This window comes from Acinonyx jubatus, chromosome D2 (assembly GCF_027475565.1).
Source record: "Acinonyx jubatus isolate Ajub_Pintada_27869175 chromosome D2, VMU_Ajub_asm_v1.0, whole genome shotgun sequence".
NCBI lineage: Eukaryota > Metazoa > Chordata > Mammalia > Carnivora > Felidae > Acinonyx > Acinonyx jubatus.
In genome coordinates, this window is record NC_069393.1 from 604,793 (window position 1) to 625,054 (window position 20,262).

Sequence of the window (20,262 nt, forward strand, 5' to 3'; positions counted from 1 at the left end):
GAGTTCGAGCCCCGCATCGGGCTCTGTGCTGGCAGTGCGGCGCCTGCTTGGGATTCTGTCTCCCTCTCTCTCTGTCCGTCCCCTGCTTGCTCTGTCTCTCAAAATAAATAAAGATACATTTAAAAAAGTATTTCAAAATATTTTTTCAAAAAAAGAAATAGATTTCTATTCACTTGTCATTTGCCTTGGTCCAGCAGAGTTGCTAGATGTTACTTAGTGTCCGATTGCTGCTCTTAATAAAAGTAACACAGAAACCATGTTTATGGCAAACTTTTAATTTTAAAACCAAAATTTAAAAAAGAGAATCTTAGGCAGCAATTATTTTATTCCATATTCTCACTGGATTTTCCGTTTCAGACTTTTCAACATGAAAGGTAATTTTAAACTAGCCTGCTGTCTTCCACGCTGTCCCAAGAATTAGGAACACGATTTATAAGAATTAGGAACATGAGTTTCTAGAATGAAGGGAACAGTCAGACCATCAAATTGTTACCGCTTAAAAAACTTCATGGGCTCCAAAGGTGATTTTCACCCCTAAAAAGACACCCTCACCAACTAATGACTTGGACGTGGGAAGGGGACTCACAGTTAATTCAGGCTGATGTACTCATTGTTCATGCACACGAAAAGTACTTTAAAAATCCTGTCCATTGGTCTTCTACTTAAAAAGGGGGTAAAACTGGCCAATATTGCCGTCTAGGTTTTGTCTCCATCTGGAGTTGCCAGTAGGAAGCACATTAAATACGAGTCTGTTCCCTAAAGGGGAGGGAGTCTGGCGTGGTAAAGCCGAGAGGAAGCCGGGTTTCTAAGGCAGCCCGTCAGTGTGGAACCTGACCTACACCCAAGGCCATCTTCCCGGAGATTGTCAGGTGCAACAGGAATGCTTGAGCTGGATGCCTAAACACAAAGGAGCACGAAGGGCTTTGGAAGGAACAGTTTTCACAGTCAGCTGCACCATCACAATGCCACGTTAATTTGATCGTTAGGTACCTGCAGTGTATAAGGACTTTAATAACGACAGTAACGTTCACCAGGATTATTAGCAGGGTTGTTTTGGACCAACATATAGAACTTCCTGTTAAATACCCATCTCAATGATTAGGAGAGCTCTCTGTGTAAAAGGATTCACCTCAGAACGATGCAAGTATTTAAAAAGTCTTTTTTCTTTTTTTTAAAGCTCACGATTCTTGAGTTTTCAAAGCTTATACAGTTGTAAGAGGACATCGTGTGAAGATTTTATGTGGAATACAACATATTTGTGTTCTAAACATTGACTGTGGGGGGCTTGGTTGGCTAAATTGGTAGAGCATACTCTTTCTTGGTCTCAGGGTCACGAGTTCTAGCCCCACACTGGGCCTGGAGCCTACTTAAAAAAAAAAACAAAAACAAAAAGAGTAAAAATTGACAACACTTCAAAGATCCAGAGTAAAAACAGCAAGGGAATGTTCAACCTCACACCTAATAGCAAATTTTATTCACCCATCTACAGGTGCTAACCTGGCCCAGGCAAAGGACCTTTTTTCCCTCTTCCAGAGAATTCGGCACTCTTCCTTCCTGTAGATTCCTGTTATCAGCTGGATGGAAACCAGCATTCCTTAAAACCATTTTGTTCTACCCCAAAGGAAATGTACCAGGGAAGGAGCGCTTTATTTACATGCTCAACATCCGTGCCTAGACAAACACCACCATCGTCTCATTCCACTGGCTAGGAATCCGGGAGAAATGCATTTCAGCGGAAGTCTGAACAACGTACATCGTCAAGGCTTTGTTACGAATGAGTTCTGTAGAGGAAAAAGTGGAGAAAGTAGGGGTAAGCCACATCTCTAACTGGTATCTGGATGTCATCCCCCACCCCCCCCCCCCGCCCCGTGCGCAAGACCACCTCAACATCGCTAAGTGAAATTTCACACGGGAAGTTCTAAATGTCACGGCCAACTATTAAAGAAGAGGCAAGAGTCCACAGCGCGTATATGCCAAAAGGCTGGACCGAAGCAAGGAGCTGCTTCTCCCGTTACGTGTTAAGAAAGTTGCAATAATAAAAAGAAAAGTTTCACAAAAGAAGTTCAGTACTCCTCTCAACACACCGCACTGGCACTTTACGTACGGGACTGCATTCGATCTATTAAAATCTGTATGAGATAGAAAGTGCCCAGATGACAATTTAAAGAGAAAAGAGGACCCTCACCCAGCCCAGATAATTCTTAAATATCACGGTCTGTGTAAAGTGGTGCCATAATTGAAAGATGAATAAGTTTACTTTTTCAGGGGGTTCTGGCGTCACTATACAAGGAATCGATGTTAGTGTCGAAACTCCCTTTCGATGAGCCGTTCTTTCACGAAGAAAACCACGCGTAAGGAAAAGGAGTCTTAAGCTACAGGTCGGAATGATCTTCCTCACTATGGAATCTGGAAAGTTACTCAGGACAGGATGAAAACAGGCTCCGGCTACACTGACAGAGAAGACTGAATGTTAAGCATCAGTAGCCATTTAAAGGCATTCGGTGGCGGCATCTGAAAAGATTAAGATGCTTTAAAACAAAAACCCTTAAAAGAATATCAAATATTAGGGACTGAGCTTCATAAATAACCAAATATCTATGGCTTCAACTGTCGCCCTACTGCTGAGGTAGGTGACCAGGGTTCACTGAAATAGAGCAATCTTTTGGACATTCCCTACGGAAAACCTTGCATAATCAGCTGGTTTCTTAAATCTATGTCTGTTTTCTTTTGTTTTGTTTCTTCTTTCTTTTCATTTACACTCTTTTGAAGAGGCTGTCCAAGCGACTGTTTCGGCCTTTAAGCTCTTGCCGAATAGCATCTCATGTACTCTGTCATCCATGGGTTCTCCGAGGAGGAAGGCTTTATCTTTCGGTTTTTCTCCACGTCTACAGAGTGAGCGCGCTGCCTCTGAGTGACCAGTTTCCTTCTTTCCACCTGTCTTCTGTTCTTGGCTCGTAGTGCTGATTCGTGAATCTAAATTACTCAAAAATAAAAAGATTATTGTTACTTCTAAAACAAAAGTATAATAACTTATGTGGCTTTTGTACTCATTTTCAAGAATATTTGCGATGAATATTTACTACCCCCAGGACCTTTTTTCCCTCTTCCAGAGAATTCAGCACTCTTCCTTCCTGTAGATTCCTGTATCAGCTGGATGGAAACCAGGGCAGAGGCCAGCCCGGCTTCATCATATCCCTTTCTCCTAGGTATAACAGCTCCTCCCGAAAAGCCATCCCCTTGCCCCTGGTCAGTGACCAAGACGCTAAACAATAAAAAACGGACATTAAATTTTAGGTATAAATGGTAAGCAACTAATTTGCATGTGTCTCTAGAAACTGGCTCTGGAAAATTATTGAAGATGCTTAGCAGTAAGCCTGGATAAGTATTCCATTAAAGGACTTTTACCACTTAAGACGTTTCATGCTACAGATGAACTCTGTTGAACTTAATCCCATGCAATAGCCAGAGTCTTTTGTTAAACCACAGCTCCATTGTCTCAAATATCACTCCAAATAACACCATCTGCTAGGGTTCGTTGAGAAGTCTGTTCAGTAAAAATCTGATCATGGTAATTCATCAGAATTCAAATTCTTTGTATTTTCTGCTTCTTTTCATTCGTTCTTTGCTTTAGGCCGACTTAGTCATGTCAGTGCTAACATATGTAATTGCTTTACGGCTGCACACACGAAGACCTCTGGTCAGACGTGTTCTCGGGACTGAGAGGACAACTGGGGGCACCTCGGTGGCTCAGTCGGTTAAGAGTCTGACTTCGGCTCAGGTCATGAGCTCATGGTTCGTGGGTCAAGCCCCAGGTTGGGCTCTGTGCCAACAGCTGAGCCTGGAGCCTGCTTCGGATTCTGAGTTTCCCTCTCTCTCTCCCCAGCTTGTGCTCTCTCTCAAAAATAAGTAAATAAACATGGAAAAAAAAAAAAAAAGAGGACAACTAAGGCTCCAATGAGTAAAAGGCACTGGCTGTGGATGAGCAGGGGAAAACACAATCATCCGAATTGAACTCAAAGAGCCAAAGGGAATCTACAGTAGGTGCCAAGCACTACAGAATCAATCTAACAAAAGATAACAAGGGAGTCGAGGAATACCAGTTATCAAAGCCACAGGAACCAGAAACCTGCCAAGAGGCCCACGGCACATCTACACGGGCAGCCACCAGCCCCGCTGGGCTCCTCCTCTGCACCTGCGCCACCCCCACCCCCCCGGAACTTGAAAACCCTGACTCCAGCCACTTCTCCTGGTTCCATGTTGGTAAATATTCCAAATCCCAGCTAATTCCCAGCAACACCCCTCGATCTCCAGGGAGCTGACACCCTCAATCTGTTTGCCAAATTCCAGGACTTGGACTCCTAAGATCTACCATGACCCCAAAGCACCGTGGTGAACACAGAATAGGACACCCGATGACAGGAACACAGCCTAACCCCCAGCCTCCAAGGAAAAGCAGTGACGGCCAGGTGCCCACGAACCCACCTCATGCACGGGGGCAGACGCGCAGACGTTGTGAGTTTTTTGGCTTCCGGTATCGGTCTGTTTTTCTCCCCACCCATAAAGAGCAAACGGATGCTTCTTCTCCTTTATTTTAGTTGATGATCTTTGAGGACTTTTGGCTGCTTTCCTATTTCCTCTAGCAAATAAGGCACTTGGTTGCTGTCGAGGTTCAGTACTGCTGGGTAACTTGTCAGTCTCTTTTGCTCTGGCCTGTTGTTCAGGTTTTTCTTTTATGTCTTTCACTGGCAGTGCTTTTGAAAAAAAAAAAAAAAGGAGATGAAACAAGTCGAGAATGCTTTAAAATCACGTTTCTATATAATCACTTCAAATAGCTGGGTTGTGAAATTCATAACGCTTCATGCCATAACGGCTCAATTCACGAGTCCAAGTAAGCAAGAAATACAAAACCAAGTCAGGGTTATACCTTTCAAATGGTCTGGCCCATTTTAAAATCAACAGCAAATCCACCAAGGCTGGACCAAACCTATTCAAAAGCCACAACTCTCACTCACAGTTCGATATCAAGCATCCCAATTAAATATTAAAACCTAAAAAGCACCACAGCCTCATGGCTTTCTCCACAACCCCAAGGGAAGTCCAATCATCAAGGCCTCACTTCAGAAACAGATCGGGATTTGCGGTAATCTCAGCAGATGTAAAAGGTTAGGTGTGAAGTCACTCAACTCAAGTTCCAGGATCCCATTTCTTTCTGGTGCACCATGATTACGGAAACCTCCCTACGGCTCTTAACGTGCTCAATTTCATTTCTTTTTGAGGTGCCACGAATATCGAGAGCTCCCTGTGGCTCTTAACATGCTGTAAGAAAGAGCAAGCTGCCCACCTTAGTTTGAACGGTCCTCAGTCACAATCGGGAGCGGTTTCCATAGTTACTCACTATGGATTCCCAGCATGAAGAGCTGGAGGTGTGGGGAGGGCATAAGAGGGCTTCCCCAACACTTGCGATAGAAATGACTGCATGAATCAGGGCCCAGGGTCTACACAGCCCTAAAGCCTGCCAGCAGCGCTGGAGCAATCCTGAAGGAAAATGGGACTGCCCTTTCTGAGGTGAACATCAGACATGAAGGATGTACTCTAAAACATACCTACTTCCCTTAACAACATTTTATCATTTGGCCACTCATTACTTTTTATAGACCCTTTATTTGTTGTAAAAGTTATGTGATGTTGTTTCAACGCTTCGTGATCCCATGTTTCGTTTCGGCCCGAATTTCCGATTTTTTTTGTTTGGTTGTTCTTACTGACGTAAGATCAGCATACAACGTCATATGACCTTGAGGTGCACAACACTGTCATTTGGTATCTGTAGACACTACAGCCTGATCACCACGGTAAGTCTAGTTACCACCCGTCACCATGCAGTTGAGTCCCCTCGGCCACGCAGCCTTCCCCCAACTCCCTTCCCCTCTGGTAACCGCCAACTTGTTCTCTGGATCTAGGAGTTTGCTTTTGTTTTGTTCCTTTGTCTTGTTTTCTAGGTGAGATCGCATGGCATCTGTCTTTCTCCGTCTGACTTCTTTCACTTGGTCTGAAACCTGCTAGACCCACCCGTGGTGTTCCAAAGGGAAGATTTCCTTCTTCTTTTTGTGGCTGGGTAATGAACACTCCATTGTGTGTATATATGCCTTATCTTCTTTACCCACTCGTCAACGTCAACCGGTGGACACTTAGGGTTGTTCCTCTATCTTGACTATTGTAACTCATGCTAGAATAAACATGGGGGTGCCTATATCATTTCGAATTAGTGTTTCTGTATTCCTCAGCTTAATACCCAGAAGGGAAATGGTTGGATAGTATGGTTAGTTCTCCTCTTACCTTTCTGCGGAATCTCCCTCCATATTGTCTGCCATAGTGGCTGTACCAACTTACATCCCCACCAAGTACAGGAGGGTTCCCTTTCCTCCACATCCTCACACCACCTGTCATCTCTTGCCTTTTTGGGAATGGCAATTCTAACAGGTGTGAGGAGATAGCTGATTGTGGTTTTGATTTGCGCTGCCCTGCTAATGACTGATGTTTAACATCTTGTCACATGCCTACCGGCCATCTGTGTATCTTCCCTGGAAGAATGTCTATTCACACCCCGTGCACATGTTTTCACTTGGGTTGTTTGGTGCTTTGTTGTTGAGTTGTGTGAGTTCTTGATGTATTTTGGATATTTAACCCCTTGGGCAAATATCTTCTCCCATTCAATGGGCTGCCTTTTTATTCTGTTGATGCTTTCCCTTGCTGCTCGGTTTTTCAGCTTGTTGTAGTCCCATTTATTTTTGCTTTTGTTTCCTTCGCCTTTGGAATCAGATCCGGAAAAAAAACATTGCTAAGACCAATTGCCAAGGAGCTCACTGCCCATGTTTTCTTCTAGGAATTTTATGGTTTCAGGTCTTACATTCGAGTCTTTAATCCACTTGAGTTAATTTGTGTGTATGATGCAACAGAGTGATTTAATTTCAGTCTTTTGAATAATGGCTCCTTATGCATCTACAACTCCATTTCACTTACCCGAGCTGTTTAGGTCTTAAGGATACCCCTCACTTCAAATGCTCCAGAATTTGGCTCTAGGTGATGACTTTACAGATTGCTATTCTAAAACCTCATCACCTCTTTAGGACACATTCTTGTCCTTTCCTATTTCTGGTTGTGACTCTTTTCTTGCTTCTGCCTACATTCCCTTTATTTATTTATTTATTTATTGCCCACATTCCCTTTAGAGTAAGCCCCTGAATAGGGAGTCAAGATACTGGGGCACAAGTGTGAAGTCTTGATAGATTGTTGTCTGTCATTTCTATCTTCTATCTTCAGCAATGACCTTGACTCTACCAAAGTTCCCTTCCTTCTCTTCCTCTCCTGGTCTGTATGTGTCTAACCCAGGTCTTCCAGAGAAGCCTGCCCAGAGAAGGGAATAATGATTTAGGTTAAAGGACAAACTAGTCAGGAAGAAAAGAGAAAAAGAGAGTCCCAACAAGAGGGAATGTCTTGTTCAAAGGCCCGGAAAGAAAAGGGAATATAAATAGTTCAAAATGACAGGTCCAGAGAGAGTCTGTGGATGAAGGCATGGAGCGGGTGGCAAAGGAGGAGACTTTCCACACCAAACTCAGGAGTTTCATTTTATCCTGAAAATGATGAAGAATCACTAAATTCTTCACTAAAGGATTGTAAGCTGAAAAAGCGACATGGCCCTATTTGCATTTTAGGGATATGGCCTCCAGCTACCAACATGAAGGATGAGTGAGAGAGGCGAGGACAGAAAGGCCAGCTAGCAAACAACGGCAGAGTCTGGGGGTGAGGTGGGAAGTGGGGGCAAGTGGGGCCCAGGAGTCACGGTAGGGGTGGAGAGGGGAGAGAAAGGACCAGAAGGGGGCCCACCGAGCCTGGCAGGTGCTCAGACTCACTGGGCACCTGTGAACCACACACTGATCAGAACAGCGAGCCTCTCCAGAGCAGGTACCGAGGTACCGAGGCCTCTCCAGAGCAGACGACCCAGCAACACTGCGACAGACCGGTGAAGACGACAGACACCCCGCGGCCCTGGGAGCAAAGAGGAGTCCACAGCTCCCACAGATGTTTAGTGGGGATGGTCCTGCTATCCTCTGACAGAGGTCCACCCAAGGATAAAGACGGGATACTTGCGGCGTCGGATGGGAGATACTTCTGGAACAACTCAGCAGGCCCATGAAGCCAGGAGACAAGGTAGTGAGCCAGCAGGTGGGAGCTGAGGTCTGGACGTAGAACAGATCATCCAGGAAGCAACGCGGAGTCAGAGGAGGGGACAGTGAGTCAGGCCCCTAGGGCCACCATTATTTAAGGAGCAGCCAGGCTGAAGAAGGAGAGCCTAAGAGAGAGAAAGAATTGCTAGAAAAGGAGAAAAACTCACCAGGAGAGAAACTACAGGAAGAGCGTTGGTAAAGGAGGCAGCCGTGAACAGTGTTCAACACCGCAGGGGGGAGGGGGTCCGTCAGACGATTGGGCAAGCAGGCCGCCTCACTGCTGACAGAGGGGGACGCGGGGTCGGGGCACCAGGTCACGGTGGGCTGCGTACCGGACAGAGTGGAGGCCTAGTTCTGCTAACCGTGAGCTACCGGACCAGCCCTCCCCCCCACAGATAAACAAAGACTGATGTTAAAAATCCCGAGGGTCCACAGGCACCCGGTACAAAGAAGTAAACTCTTCTTTAGAGACCCTGGGCCAAGTTACCCCTACAAATAATTTTGCAAACGCGCTTATGAATGTACTGCAAAAGATGGGCGGCCTCGTAAGGACAGAAGACAAGAAGGAAGGGCCAGCGGGAGCAATTTTCCATTTACAGGCTATCAAATCGTTGCGTTTACTCTCCGTAACACTTAAAAGAAAAAGACCAACCCAAGTACATCTGCAGCAGCAGGAGACAAAGACGGAAGATGCAGAAGAGACAGAACCTATCAGCCCAATATTAATATTTATGAAACTCTTGCCTGCTGTCAGGTGAGTGCATGTGACCATACGGGTCAAGATCTTACCTGGAGGGCTGAAGTTTAAACCAAAGACCTTCTCAGAGGAACAAAAAACAGCGGTCATCGCCATTGTGGGAGAGGATTAGAATGCCCCTTTCTCAAGGAGCTGACAGGACAGTCAAACAAAAATAAATTCAGTCTTGGTGTAGGGCTGTGCTAGCCAATAAGCGTGGCTATCAACTATAAGCGTAAAGGAAAATTAAATAAAAGTAAAGATTCGATTCCTCAGTTAAGCCGATCAGAGTTTAAGCGCTCAATAACCCCACGTGGCTAGGAACTACCATGCCGGATGATACAAAGAGAGAACACGTCCATCGGGCCGCTCAGTTTTATTGGAGGGTCTGTTTTGAAGAATCTGGACAACAGAATTAACACATTTGACCGAATGGCTATACATATAACCCTGCATCCCATAACTACAGAATATATAATGTGGTGAAATGGAACGTTTACAAGAATTTACGCATCTGAGTCTCTAAAGCAAATCTTAATACGTTTACAAAATTGAAATCAAACAGAATGTACCCTCTACATAGTGGATAATTATGGTGTAATTATAGTGTAAATAACCTTGATAAAACAACAAAAATAAGTAACTTTTTTTTTTAACTTTTTAAATGTTTTATTTATTTTTAAGACAGAGACAGTCACAGCATGAGTGGGGATGGGCAGAGAGAGAGGGAGACACAGAATCAGAAGCAGGCTCCAGGCTCTGAGCTGGCAGCACAGAGCCCGATGTGGGGCTTGAACTCACGAACCGTGAGATCATGACCTGAGCCGAAGTCGGACACTCAACCAACTGAGCCACCCGGGCGCCCCAAAATTAAGTAACTTTTTTAAATCTCCAGTTTTGAAATTTAAAAACATTTCTAAATAACGTACGGATCAAAAATAAATCATATGGTTGCACAAAGATGGGAATGCACTCAATGCCACACTTACCAATGGTTAAATGGCAGAGTGTGTTATGCAGATTTTACCATAATTTTTAACAATTAAAAAAAAGTGGCGATGGAAGGCATTCCTTCCTTAATCCTGACCTTATTAGAAATGCTTCTGCAGTTTCTTCATTAAGCGTAACGTTTGTAGTATGCTTTTAGGATATAGTCCTTTTTTTTTTTTAAAGAAAAAAACATTTCCTTATGTTTGTATTATATACATAAATGTTAAGGTTTATTAATTTTTTCATGTATTTTAAGAATCATAATGATTTTGCTTAAGTAAATAAAATACTATATAACAAAACTCGGGTCTTTCTCCTGCAGGGAGTTAAGATTCATCCTACTCAACTGAGAGTATAGCTAAAGCAGTAACTGTGGGGAAATTTACAACCTAAAATCAACATATCCAAAAAGAAAGGCAGGTAAAAAAAAAAAAAAAAAAAAAAAATCAATGCTAAGCACCCATCTTACAAAGCGTAAGGGAAGAAAAGATCATGGATCAATAAAGACATATTAATAAAGAAAATCCACAGAGTCGAGTTAGTTTGGGGGAAAAAAAAAAACTAATAAAATTCACAAGTCTCTGGCAAGACTGATCAAGAAGGAAGTAAAAAATAAACCTAAGTGGGCGCCTGGGTGTTTCAGTCAGTTAAGCGGTTAAGCGTCCGACTTTGGCTCGGGTCATGATCTCGCAGTTTGTGAGTTCGAGCCCCACGTTGGGCTCTGTGCTGACAGCTTAGAGCCTGAAGCCTGCTTCAGATTCTGTTTCCCTCTCTCTCTGACCCTCCCCCACTTGTTCTCTCTCTGTCTCAAAAATAAAGATTAAAAAAAAATTATTTTAGTAAATCTAAGTAAAAATACAGCAAATGGAATTTAGGCTTAATACGCACTGATGACATGTGCATATAGTCCCTTCCTCCCAAAAGCCCACTAAAGTGAAGGAAAAAACGCATAACCCATAGGACAAAAAGCAAGGGATACAATGACAGCAGGCAGCACGTGTCCATACAATTCTGGAAACTGCAACATAGATGAGGACGTAGAAGTGACCTTGAGAACTAAGTAGGACGAATCCTAACTCCCTGCGGGAGAAAGTCCCACAGGACACACACTGAACCCCAAAAGGAAATAGAAAATGAGGCAGAAGGCCAGTGTAATGGAATGCCTTTTCCAAAGGTCCAGCATTAATCAGTGTCCCAGCCCACATGCTCTTTTTTTTTTTTTAATGTATGTTTATTTTTGAGACAGAGACAGAGAGAGAGACAGAGCGTGAACAGGGAGGGGCAGAGAGAGAGGGAGACACAGAATCGGAAGCAGGCTCCAGGCTCTCAGCTGTCAGCACATCCGATGCAGGACTCGAACCCACAGACCGTAAGATCACGACCTGAGCTGAAGCCGGGCGCTGAACCCACTAAGCCGCCCAGGCCCCCCAACCCACATGCTCTTCTGACAACATAATATGAACGTGCCTGTTGAGATTGGCGCGGGGGGGGGGGGGGGGGGGTGGATGCTTCTTCCCCTTGAACCTGGGCAGACTTTCATAAGCGAGGAATGGGGAGAAAGAAGTGGTCCATGGCTTCTGGTGATAAGTCACAAAGGGTAGCCCAGCATGTGCCCTGCTCTCTCTAAGGAAGAGTTGCCCTTGGAGGCCAGCCGGCACATTATGAGGAAGGCCAGGTACATGAAGATGTCACAAGCGAGTGCCCTAGCAGCCAGCCCCCAGCCCTGGCACCTTCCAGCAGAGGCTGCAGACGGCACAGAGTGGAAACAAGGCATCCCCTGTGCCCAGGGCAAGTGCCAACCCACAGAAACCGCGGGCAGTAATAAATGAGCAGTGGAATTTTAAGCCACTAGTTTTCAGGGTCACTCGGTAATGTCGTTGTCGACACTTCCTGCAAAGTCTTTCCTCCAGTCGGTATGCCACATGATTGCCCCTCTCCTAGCTCAGAAGGCATGTGGGTTACTCCCCAGAGATGGAGAAGCAGAGTGGGTAGGGGCTTGAGATACGAGGCACAGGAAAAGTAAAGGGCGACACCTTCTTGAAAAACAGGTTTATGTGGTAAAGAACAAGGCCCCTCCTCCCTTTCCCCAACTCTTGTTCCCCGAATGCTGACAGCCAGGCTTGTACCCCGCCCCAGGCAGGAGACTGGAGGTTTGCCATCTGAGGAGGTGAACACAAGAAAAATGGGTACTTATTATGTTTAAGTCCCCCAGAGAAACAGCTCGTCCTCATCCAATTAGTCAACAAGCACCCCCACAGCCAGAGCTCCTGGAAAGCTCTACAAGTCTCACTCTTACGTGCGAGCAGACAGGCTAAGAGCAAACATCTGAGTACATCCTCTAAAAAGAGAAAGTCCAAAGTATACAAAAAGAGTATGAAATATAACAGACCTCTCAATTATGGCTTTTTTTTTTTTTTTGAGTTAAAAGAAATCCAAGAAGAACGGGATGTTATTTTTTTTTAAATTTTTAATGTTTATTTTTGAGAGAGATTGAGAGGTGAGCGAGTGGGGAAGGGGCAGAGAGAAAGAGGAAGACACAGAATCTGAAGCAGGCTCCAGGCTCCCAGCTGTCAGCACAGAGCCCGACGCAGGACTCGAACCCATGAACCATGAGATCATGACCTGAGCCAAAGTCAGATGCTCAACCCACTGAGTCACCCAGGTGCCCGCATTGTTTTTTTAATTTTTAAAAATAAAACTTGGGACAAAAGAAAAAAAAAAAGGTAATCTTTCCAAAATTTAAAACTAGGATGGCAGAACTAAAATTTTCAATATAAAGATTGGAAGATACAATTAAAGAGTTCTTCCAGAAAACAGAACCCCAAATTCCAATGTCAAAAAAGCTTTAAATAAAAATGTTAGAGGTTTGATTCAGGAGTTACACCATCCAACTAAAAGTAAATATAGAAAGAAAAAGCAAATAGAGCACAGGAAATTATTTAAACAGTACTAGAAAATATTACCGAACTAAACGAAAAGTTTCCAGCCTAAAAAGGCCCACCAAGTTGTCAGCCCAATAAATGACAAAAGACAGGGGTGCCTGGGTGGCTCAGTCGGTTAAACATCTGACTTCAGCTCAGGTCATGATCTCACACTTCATGAGTTTGAGCCCCGTGTCGGGCTCTGTGCTGACAGCTCGGAGCCTGGAGCCTGTGTCTCCCTCGCTCTCTGCCCCTCCCCCACTTGTGCTCTGTCTCTCTCTCTAAAATAAACATTAAAAAACTTTTTTTAAAAAAAGACATACACATAAAGGGCACCTGGCTGACTCAGTTAGTAGAGCATGCGACTTTGATCTTGGTATTCGAGCCTCTTGGGTGTAGACCTTACTTAAAAAAAAAAAAAAAACAAAGACATAGACTGTTAGAACACCTAGGATAAAGAGAATCTATTAAAAACTGCTCTCTCCGCCCCCCAAAAAGAGGTCACATACACAAGGTGTTGGAATGGCATGGTACTTCTAAAACGCAAGACCAAAAACTAGGATGCAATATAATAATACCTTTAAACACTGAAATTTCTCATCTATAGTTCTCTACCTTGCAAAATATCAATCCAGCCTTTGGATATAATACAGGCATTTTCGGTCATGCAAGGTCACAAAATTTCTATTCCCATGCAACATTTCTCAGGACTTACAGAGGACATGTTACCCCAGAAGGAAGCGATACGCCACACGAAGGAACACTCGAGATGTACAAGAGAGATCAGAGGAAGGATGTGAGCAAAAGAAATACTGAAACAGTGAAGAGAAGTCCCAGACTGACAGCACAACGTCTAAATTGGAATAGGAGGACGGAGGTTCAAAAAAAAAAAAAAGTCTCCAAGGGAAAAAAGAAAAATAAATGAATAGAACACCTAATGTGTCTAGCATATGCCAAGTTTTAAAATACTACCGGACTATTTCAGGGTGAAGTAGTCATGGGAATACACACACACACACACACACACACACACACACAAAAAGGTAAAACAATGATTAACTTCAGGAAAAACATAAATAAAAAGAAAATGTAGTCAGAATATACTACACGGCCCGCCTGTGCATACTTCTACATAGCCACAATAATTCAAACACAGAATCGTGCTTTAAACAAAATAGTCACCTAGTTAATACTGTGGGACAAACCGGGGGCTGGTAAATGTCAGGGAGTGGGCGGGGCAGAGCCAAGATCTTAAGCTACATCATCTCCCATGATGGGAAGTCAATATATAATGTTTAAAATAAAATTTAAACAGCCAACAGAGGGGTGTCTGGATGGCTCAGTCAGTTAAGCATCTGACTTCGGCTCAGGGCATGACCTCCCGGTTCAGGAGTTCGAGCCCCGCGTGGGGCTCTGTGCTGACAGCTCAGAACCCGGAGCCTGCTTCGGATTCTGTGTCTCCCTCTCTCTCTGCCCCTCCCCGGCTCGTGCTCTGTCTCTCAAAAATAAACAAACGTTAAAAAAAATAAGAAAATAAAATAAAAAGCCTCTAGATGAGAAGAGGGTGGGCATCGCTGAAAGGAAAGCTAAAAAGAGTTGGAAGGAGCATCCGCGGGAGCGAGGGGCATGGGTGGGAAATAGGTCAGATTTTTTTTTTTTTCGTTTTAAGCATATTTTTTAAAAATTATGCATATGTGTAAATTTGCTAAAAAATAAAATTTAAGTGAAAAGGAGACATATGAAGGAATTAGAGACAGTTCGGAGGACTCTCCAAAGCATGCTTCAAGGCATACCACAGTGAACACTCCTGTAACACCCACCAGGTGCACAAAACGTCCTGACAGCTTTTTCGTACCCATCTCTTAAATAAGACTGAGAAGCCAAGGATCATCAGACATTTCAAAAAGGTCTCTAACATGAAATACAGGGTTGAAAGCAAAAAGAAACGCAAGTGGGGAGAGGGTGGGGAACCAGAAACTAGGCCGTAGAAATACAATGAGAAGAAAATACATAAAAAAAACTTCTAGTAATATCCTCAGCAAGATAATAAAAGACACTATATGCACGAATTGAGAAGAGAATACTGTTTTTTACAAAGGAATAAAAAGAGGGACACCTGGGTGGCTCAGCTGGTTAAGCGTAGGACTCTTGGTTTCTGCTCAGGGGTCGTGATCTCGTGTTTCCGTGAGTTCAAGCCTCACATCTCTCTACCCCTCCCCCACTCACGCTCTCAAAATAAATAAATGAACTTTATAACAAAGGAATAAAAAGAGGAAGGGGGGGGAAGAAGGTAGGGAGGGAAGGTAGCAAGTCCAGAAAACAAAATTAATTTAAAAATAAATAGAATCCCACAGATGAAAAAAAAAGTAATAGAAGAGTTGTGGGGGGCAGGGGGGCACCACACTGAGCATGCAGCCTGCTTAAGATTCTCTCTCTCTCTCCCACTGCCCCTCTCCCCTGCTCATGCTCGCTGTCTCTCACTCTCTCTAAAATGAAAGAAAGAAAGAAAGAAAGAAAGAAAGAAAGAAAGAAAGAAAGAAAGAAAGAAAGAATTGTAAGATAAGGTTGAGAATATCGCCCAGAAAAAAAAAAAAAAAAACAGAAGAAAAAGACAGATGAACATTGGAAAGGTGGAGGAGAAATTCATGAAGTCTAACATCCAACTAAGGAGTTCGAGAAGAAAGGAACAGGAACAGAAATAGAGGTGAAAAAACAAAACCTACCAAAATGACAAAGCAGGAGTTTCACTGCAAGGGCTCACAAGCACACTGGAGGAAGACAGACCTAGACCAAGGAGAAATTTCAGAACGCAAAGGACAAAGGGAAGACCCTAAAAGCTTCCTGAGGGTGGGGACACGTTATCAAGAATCAGGAGACCAGAGGACCCTAGCGCAATACCGCAAGTTACAACACAACACAGCAAATGCCTCCAGACTCTTTAGAGACAGTACTTCCAACCTAGAATTCCAGGCTCAGCCACAAACTCACCAAATCACGAGGGCGGAAATACAAGCTATCGTTTGACATGCCAGCTCTCAGGAAATTAACCTCGCACATACCCTTTCTTGGGCTGCTACTAGAAGATAAGTTCCAACGGGAGGGGTAAACCAAGAAGGAAGATGATGTGAGAGCCACACAAGGGCTCCTACGTAAGAGAAGCCAAGGAGTCCCTGGGGTGGTAGCCAAGGGCCCGCCCAACATGGAACCAGGCAGGCAAGAGAGAGCAGTAACCAGGCCAGATGGAAGTAGGTCAAAGACGCTGGGAGGGATGTCTTAAGATGTCGAGAGCGAGAGCGAACCTGATGTGTTGGTTGTATTGTGAAAGAAAGAAAAAGCAGTCACGGCAAACAATACAGGGCGGCTTGGCACGACATTTTCCAGGCACAATAATGTAGATACAGTTGTAGGTGCCACAAGCTCCATGACGACTATTGAGCAGGTGTGGGGAGGGCCCGTGTGCATGGGTTAGGAGGGAGTTAAAAAGAAGGAAAGCCAAGAGATAATGCTAAAGACCGAAAGAAAAAAAATTAAGGAGTGTCAACAAAAGCCTTGTCACTCGGAGAAAAATCAACACCAAAGGAAAAGCCAGAGGCGCTGGAAGTGGTCCTCTAAGGAACAGGGGGCTGGCCTGTGTGTCTGCTGGATCCTTGTCATAGGCCATACAGAACTAGATGCTTCTATGTGTACATACGGCTTCAGTAAAAACAAGAACCAAAGGTTTGTTTCATAGAAACTCAAGAGTACTCATCATTCTAGTATATAAAACCATCCACGTAAAAACAAGGATTTTTCAGGCTTGCCAGACATAGGAATCAACAGGCAGGAGCAAAGCAAATGGTCCTGCAACCGAGAGGCCTGGACACAACACACATCCTTTCTTCTGCCTGATGCCTAAGCCCGAAATATCAGCAGATAAGAAATAACTGACCTCAGCCACTAGTAGGATTCCGTGTCTCTAAGGAAACCAAAATAATCAGGAGCTCAGGCAAACACAGGCACCTCAAGTACATCTCACAATTCAGCTGGTAGGCCAGTGTCCACGGGACTAAACCAGAAGGCATGTGCCCCTGCCCCCTCTGCCTTCTGTTATTCAAATTTCCACCAGGGATCATTGAAGCTAGGAAGCTGCTAGAAGCTAGCTAGGAAGCTACTACACAGCCACAAATCTTGGGGGATTTACAGGTTATGTGAGGATGGAAAGGCAGCTCTAGGAAGCACTGAGAATGGCTGAAGATGACAGAACAGCAACAAAGCAGGCTGGCTCTGTGACTAAAAGATTCAGTTTTCTCTCTTCCAGCCTCTTGCAGAGGGGCTGCGATGAGAGACTGAAAAGCTGATTAATCCCCACTTTACAGTGCCGTAAACAAACAAAACTGAAGTCACTGATCATCTATCCCCAGCTTCCATTTCTTCATCTATGAAACGGAGATAAAAATTCCACCCCTACCACTTAGAATTGTTTTGAACGCTGAGCGAGAAAATACATATTCTAAGATCAGCGACTGGAGGGATAATAAGCTGTCAATACACTTTGGTTACTTTTCTCGCCCAAGCCTCTTTAAAATCGAGTGACCCGGGACGGGGGTGGAGAATTGGGACAGGGGGGGAGGGGTGGGGGGAGTGTCTGGCCAACGCTAGAAAGTAGCAGGAGGGAACCCCTGGTTACTCCAGGCTGTATCCTGAGGCATTTAGCCCGGCCCCAAGCACCAGCGACCGTCCATCCGGCCTCCCGCGCTGAGACCCCAACTCTGCCACCGTCTGGCCAGGAAAGAAGGTGGAGGAGGACCAGGGCAGAAACAGTAGACGCACAGCACCCGAGGGCCATCTTCCAGCTACGGCTCCACCTCTACCCCGCGGCAGCCTTTTGATGAGGGGTGCGCGCACGGGGGACGAGTGGGTGGGCAAGAAGCGGAGAGCACCTCGCACTTACAACGAATATTCTCCCACCAACCAGGAGTTACGCAACCGCCTGCGTCAACAAATTCAAAATACTCTTCAGGGACAATGCAGCGAGGTCAGGGACTTAACACAGAAAAACAGCGGCCCCATTCATAAGACTGAAAGCTGGGCTCAGCGACCTTAACCTCTTGGGCTCGGTCCCCTCTGAGAATCTGACGGAAGCTGGGCTCCTCTACCGGGGGGAATAAAAGGTGCTTAGATATAAATAGATGGGATTTCGGAGCTCACTAAGGCAACCACGGCCCTCGGAGGAAGACCCGGAGTTCAGCGCCACTTGAACCCAGTTCACAGCGGGCCCAACCCAGAGCCACCCGATGACGGAAATAAGGGCGGGAGGGCGGAGGCGGGGCTGACACCACCCTTATTTCGGCCAGGGAGGCGCATTCTCCGTCTACCAGAAAACAAAACAAAAAATGAATAAATAGGAAGGGCTTGCCCTGAGCGCTGCGAGACACGGAGCTGGGCAGCTCGGACGCCAGGAGCAGCCCCCTCCCGGCCCCCTCGCGTCCCCCCTCCCGGCCCGGTACCTGGCAGAGCCACGTCCGCCGCCTCCGCGCTCGCCGCGTCCCGGGCCTCCCCGGCCTCCGCCGCCTCCGCGCCCTGCTCCTCCGCCGGCCCGCGCGCCCGCCGTTCCGGCCCCTCCCGCGCCGCGGGTTCCGCGGGCGGCGGCGGCGGCGGCGAGGCGGGGGCGAACTGGGGCGCGGGGCCCCCGGCGCCCGACGACGCCGACGACGCCGAGTCGTCCGAGGCGCCGGCCGGGCCCCAGTCGTCCCAGAGCCAGGGCGCGTGCGCCTGCTCCAGCAGCCGGCGGCCCAGGCGGTAGTGCAGCAGCTCCCGGTAGCACGGCCCGTACTCTTCCCAGCGCGGCTCCCGGTAGCGCTTCATGTACTCGCTCTTCACCCCGCTCCCCGGGGACATGGTGCCTCCCGCGGGCTTGAGCGCGCGCGGCTCCGCTCCGCCGCTGCCGCCGCCTACGGAGCCGGGGACACGACACAGAGACCCGCCCCGCCCCTCCCGCCGCCCCGGCCCGCCGCGACGTTTAAACCCGGAGCCCCGCCCGGACGGGGCGGGCGGGGGCGGGGCGCGGGCGGAGGGGCGGGGCGCGGGCAGAGGGGGCCGGGCCCGGGAGGGGGCGGAGGTGAGGGGGCGGAGGGAGCGGGCGGCCGGCCCCGGGAAGGGGCGGGGCCCGGGAAGACCCGGCCAGGTAGCGTCTCGTCCCGTGACCCTGTCCTGACGGCCCCGGCGGGGTACCGCGCGGGAGGCTCCTGGAGGAGGGCGCAGCGGCCAGGACTGCGGGGGCTGGGGGGGTCACCCCGGGGGACGGCGGCCAGAGGCCGCGGGCTGGTGTGACAGGGCCGCGGGAGGCCGGGGACCGGCGGGGGCAGGAGTGAGGCAAAGCAAGGGCGGGGGGGGGGGTCCTCGGGGCGCCCTCCGAGCTTACCTCCTCGGTCCCGCGCCGGCCTGGCCCTGCGTCCCCGGCCCGTCCTCCGCGCGCGTGGCGCAGCAGCTCCGAGCGGCCCGCTCTCCCCCGCGCTTTCCTGCCGAGCAAGATGTCGCCGACGGCGCGGCGGCCCGCGTCCCTGCGGCAGCCGGCAGGCGAAGGCGCCGCCTCAGTCCCCGGGAGCAGACGCCTCCCCCGCGCGCTCCCGGTCTCGGCCCCCGCCCGCTGCGTGGGGGCGGCCGCTTCGGTGCCGAGCGCGAGGCGCGGGGGTGCAGCGCGTCTGCCAGCCCGGGGCCCCAGGCCCACGTCCCCGGCCCACCCGGCCCAGGCGCCCGCGCCCCCGCGTCCCCAGTAGGCGCCGTCCCAGGCGCCCGCCACCGCGGGAGGCGTCAGTTAGGGGCTGGGGTTGCTGCCCCGTCCAGTGAACGGTGCAGCCCCCCCGGGGTCGCACCCTCTGCGCTCCCCTCCTGACACCCCTGCGCTGCTCTCCTCTCCCAGAAACGAGTCCCCGCGGTCGCTCCTGCTTCCTTCCTGTGTTCACACAGCACCTGTTACTGTGGGTTTAACACCTTTCCACGTGTTAGTACGAATTCCTTTCTTCTCGGCACCCCAAACATTTTTTTCAACTTCATTAAACCCGCCAATCCACCCTCTCAGAGACGTCTGTACAAAAACCTGGACAGATTCAGTTGCCTCATGCGGCAGCATACAATGTTGCTGCAGTCGTTACAGTTTCAAGTGTGGCCCCAACGCAGATCCTTACCCTCCGTTAAAAGGAGCCTTGATACATTCGTAACAAAAAAGATTCGAAAGCAGCTTTGGAAAATCAAAATACTTAAAACAGTTGAAAAACAGGCCTAGGCCATCCATGAGTGAGTTACACCGGTCTGGCTTCCGTAATGGGTTTTCCTCCATTCACCTATTTTTTTTTTTCATCTACTATTTAAAAAAAAAAAATTTTTTTAATGTTTACGTTTGAAAGATGGAGAGACA

At 47.4% G+C, this 20,262-nt stretch overlaps 1 protein-coding gene across 1 annotated transcript; it reads right to left on the reverse strand.

Moving 5' to 3' along the window:
- Nucleotides 1-254: 254 nt before the first annotated feature.
- On the reverse strand, nt 255-19,787 carry CCSAP (centriole, cilia and spindle associated protein). Its single transcript, XM_027046902.2, has 5 exons — nt 19,270-19,787; nt 18,356-18,799; nt 4,483-4,751; nt 2,186-2,973; nt 255-1,781 (listed from the first exon to the last, which is right to left on the reverse strand). Exons 2-4 carry the CDS (start codon nt 18,744-18,746, stop codon nt 2,797-2,799), a joined length of 837 nt encoding a protein of 278 aa, XP_026902703.1. The 5' UTR covers nt 18,747-18,799; nt 19,270-19,787; the 3' UTR covers nt 255-1,781; nt 2,186-2,796.
- Nucleotides 19,788-20,262: the final 475 nt, after the last annotated feature.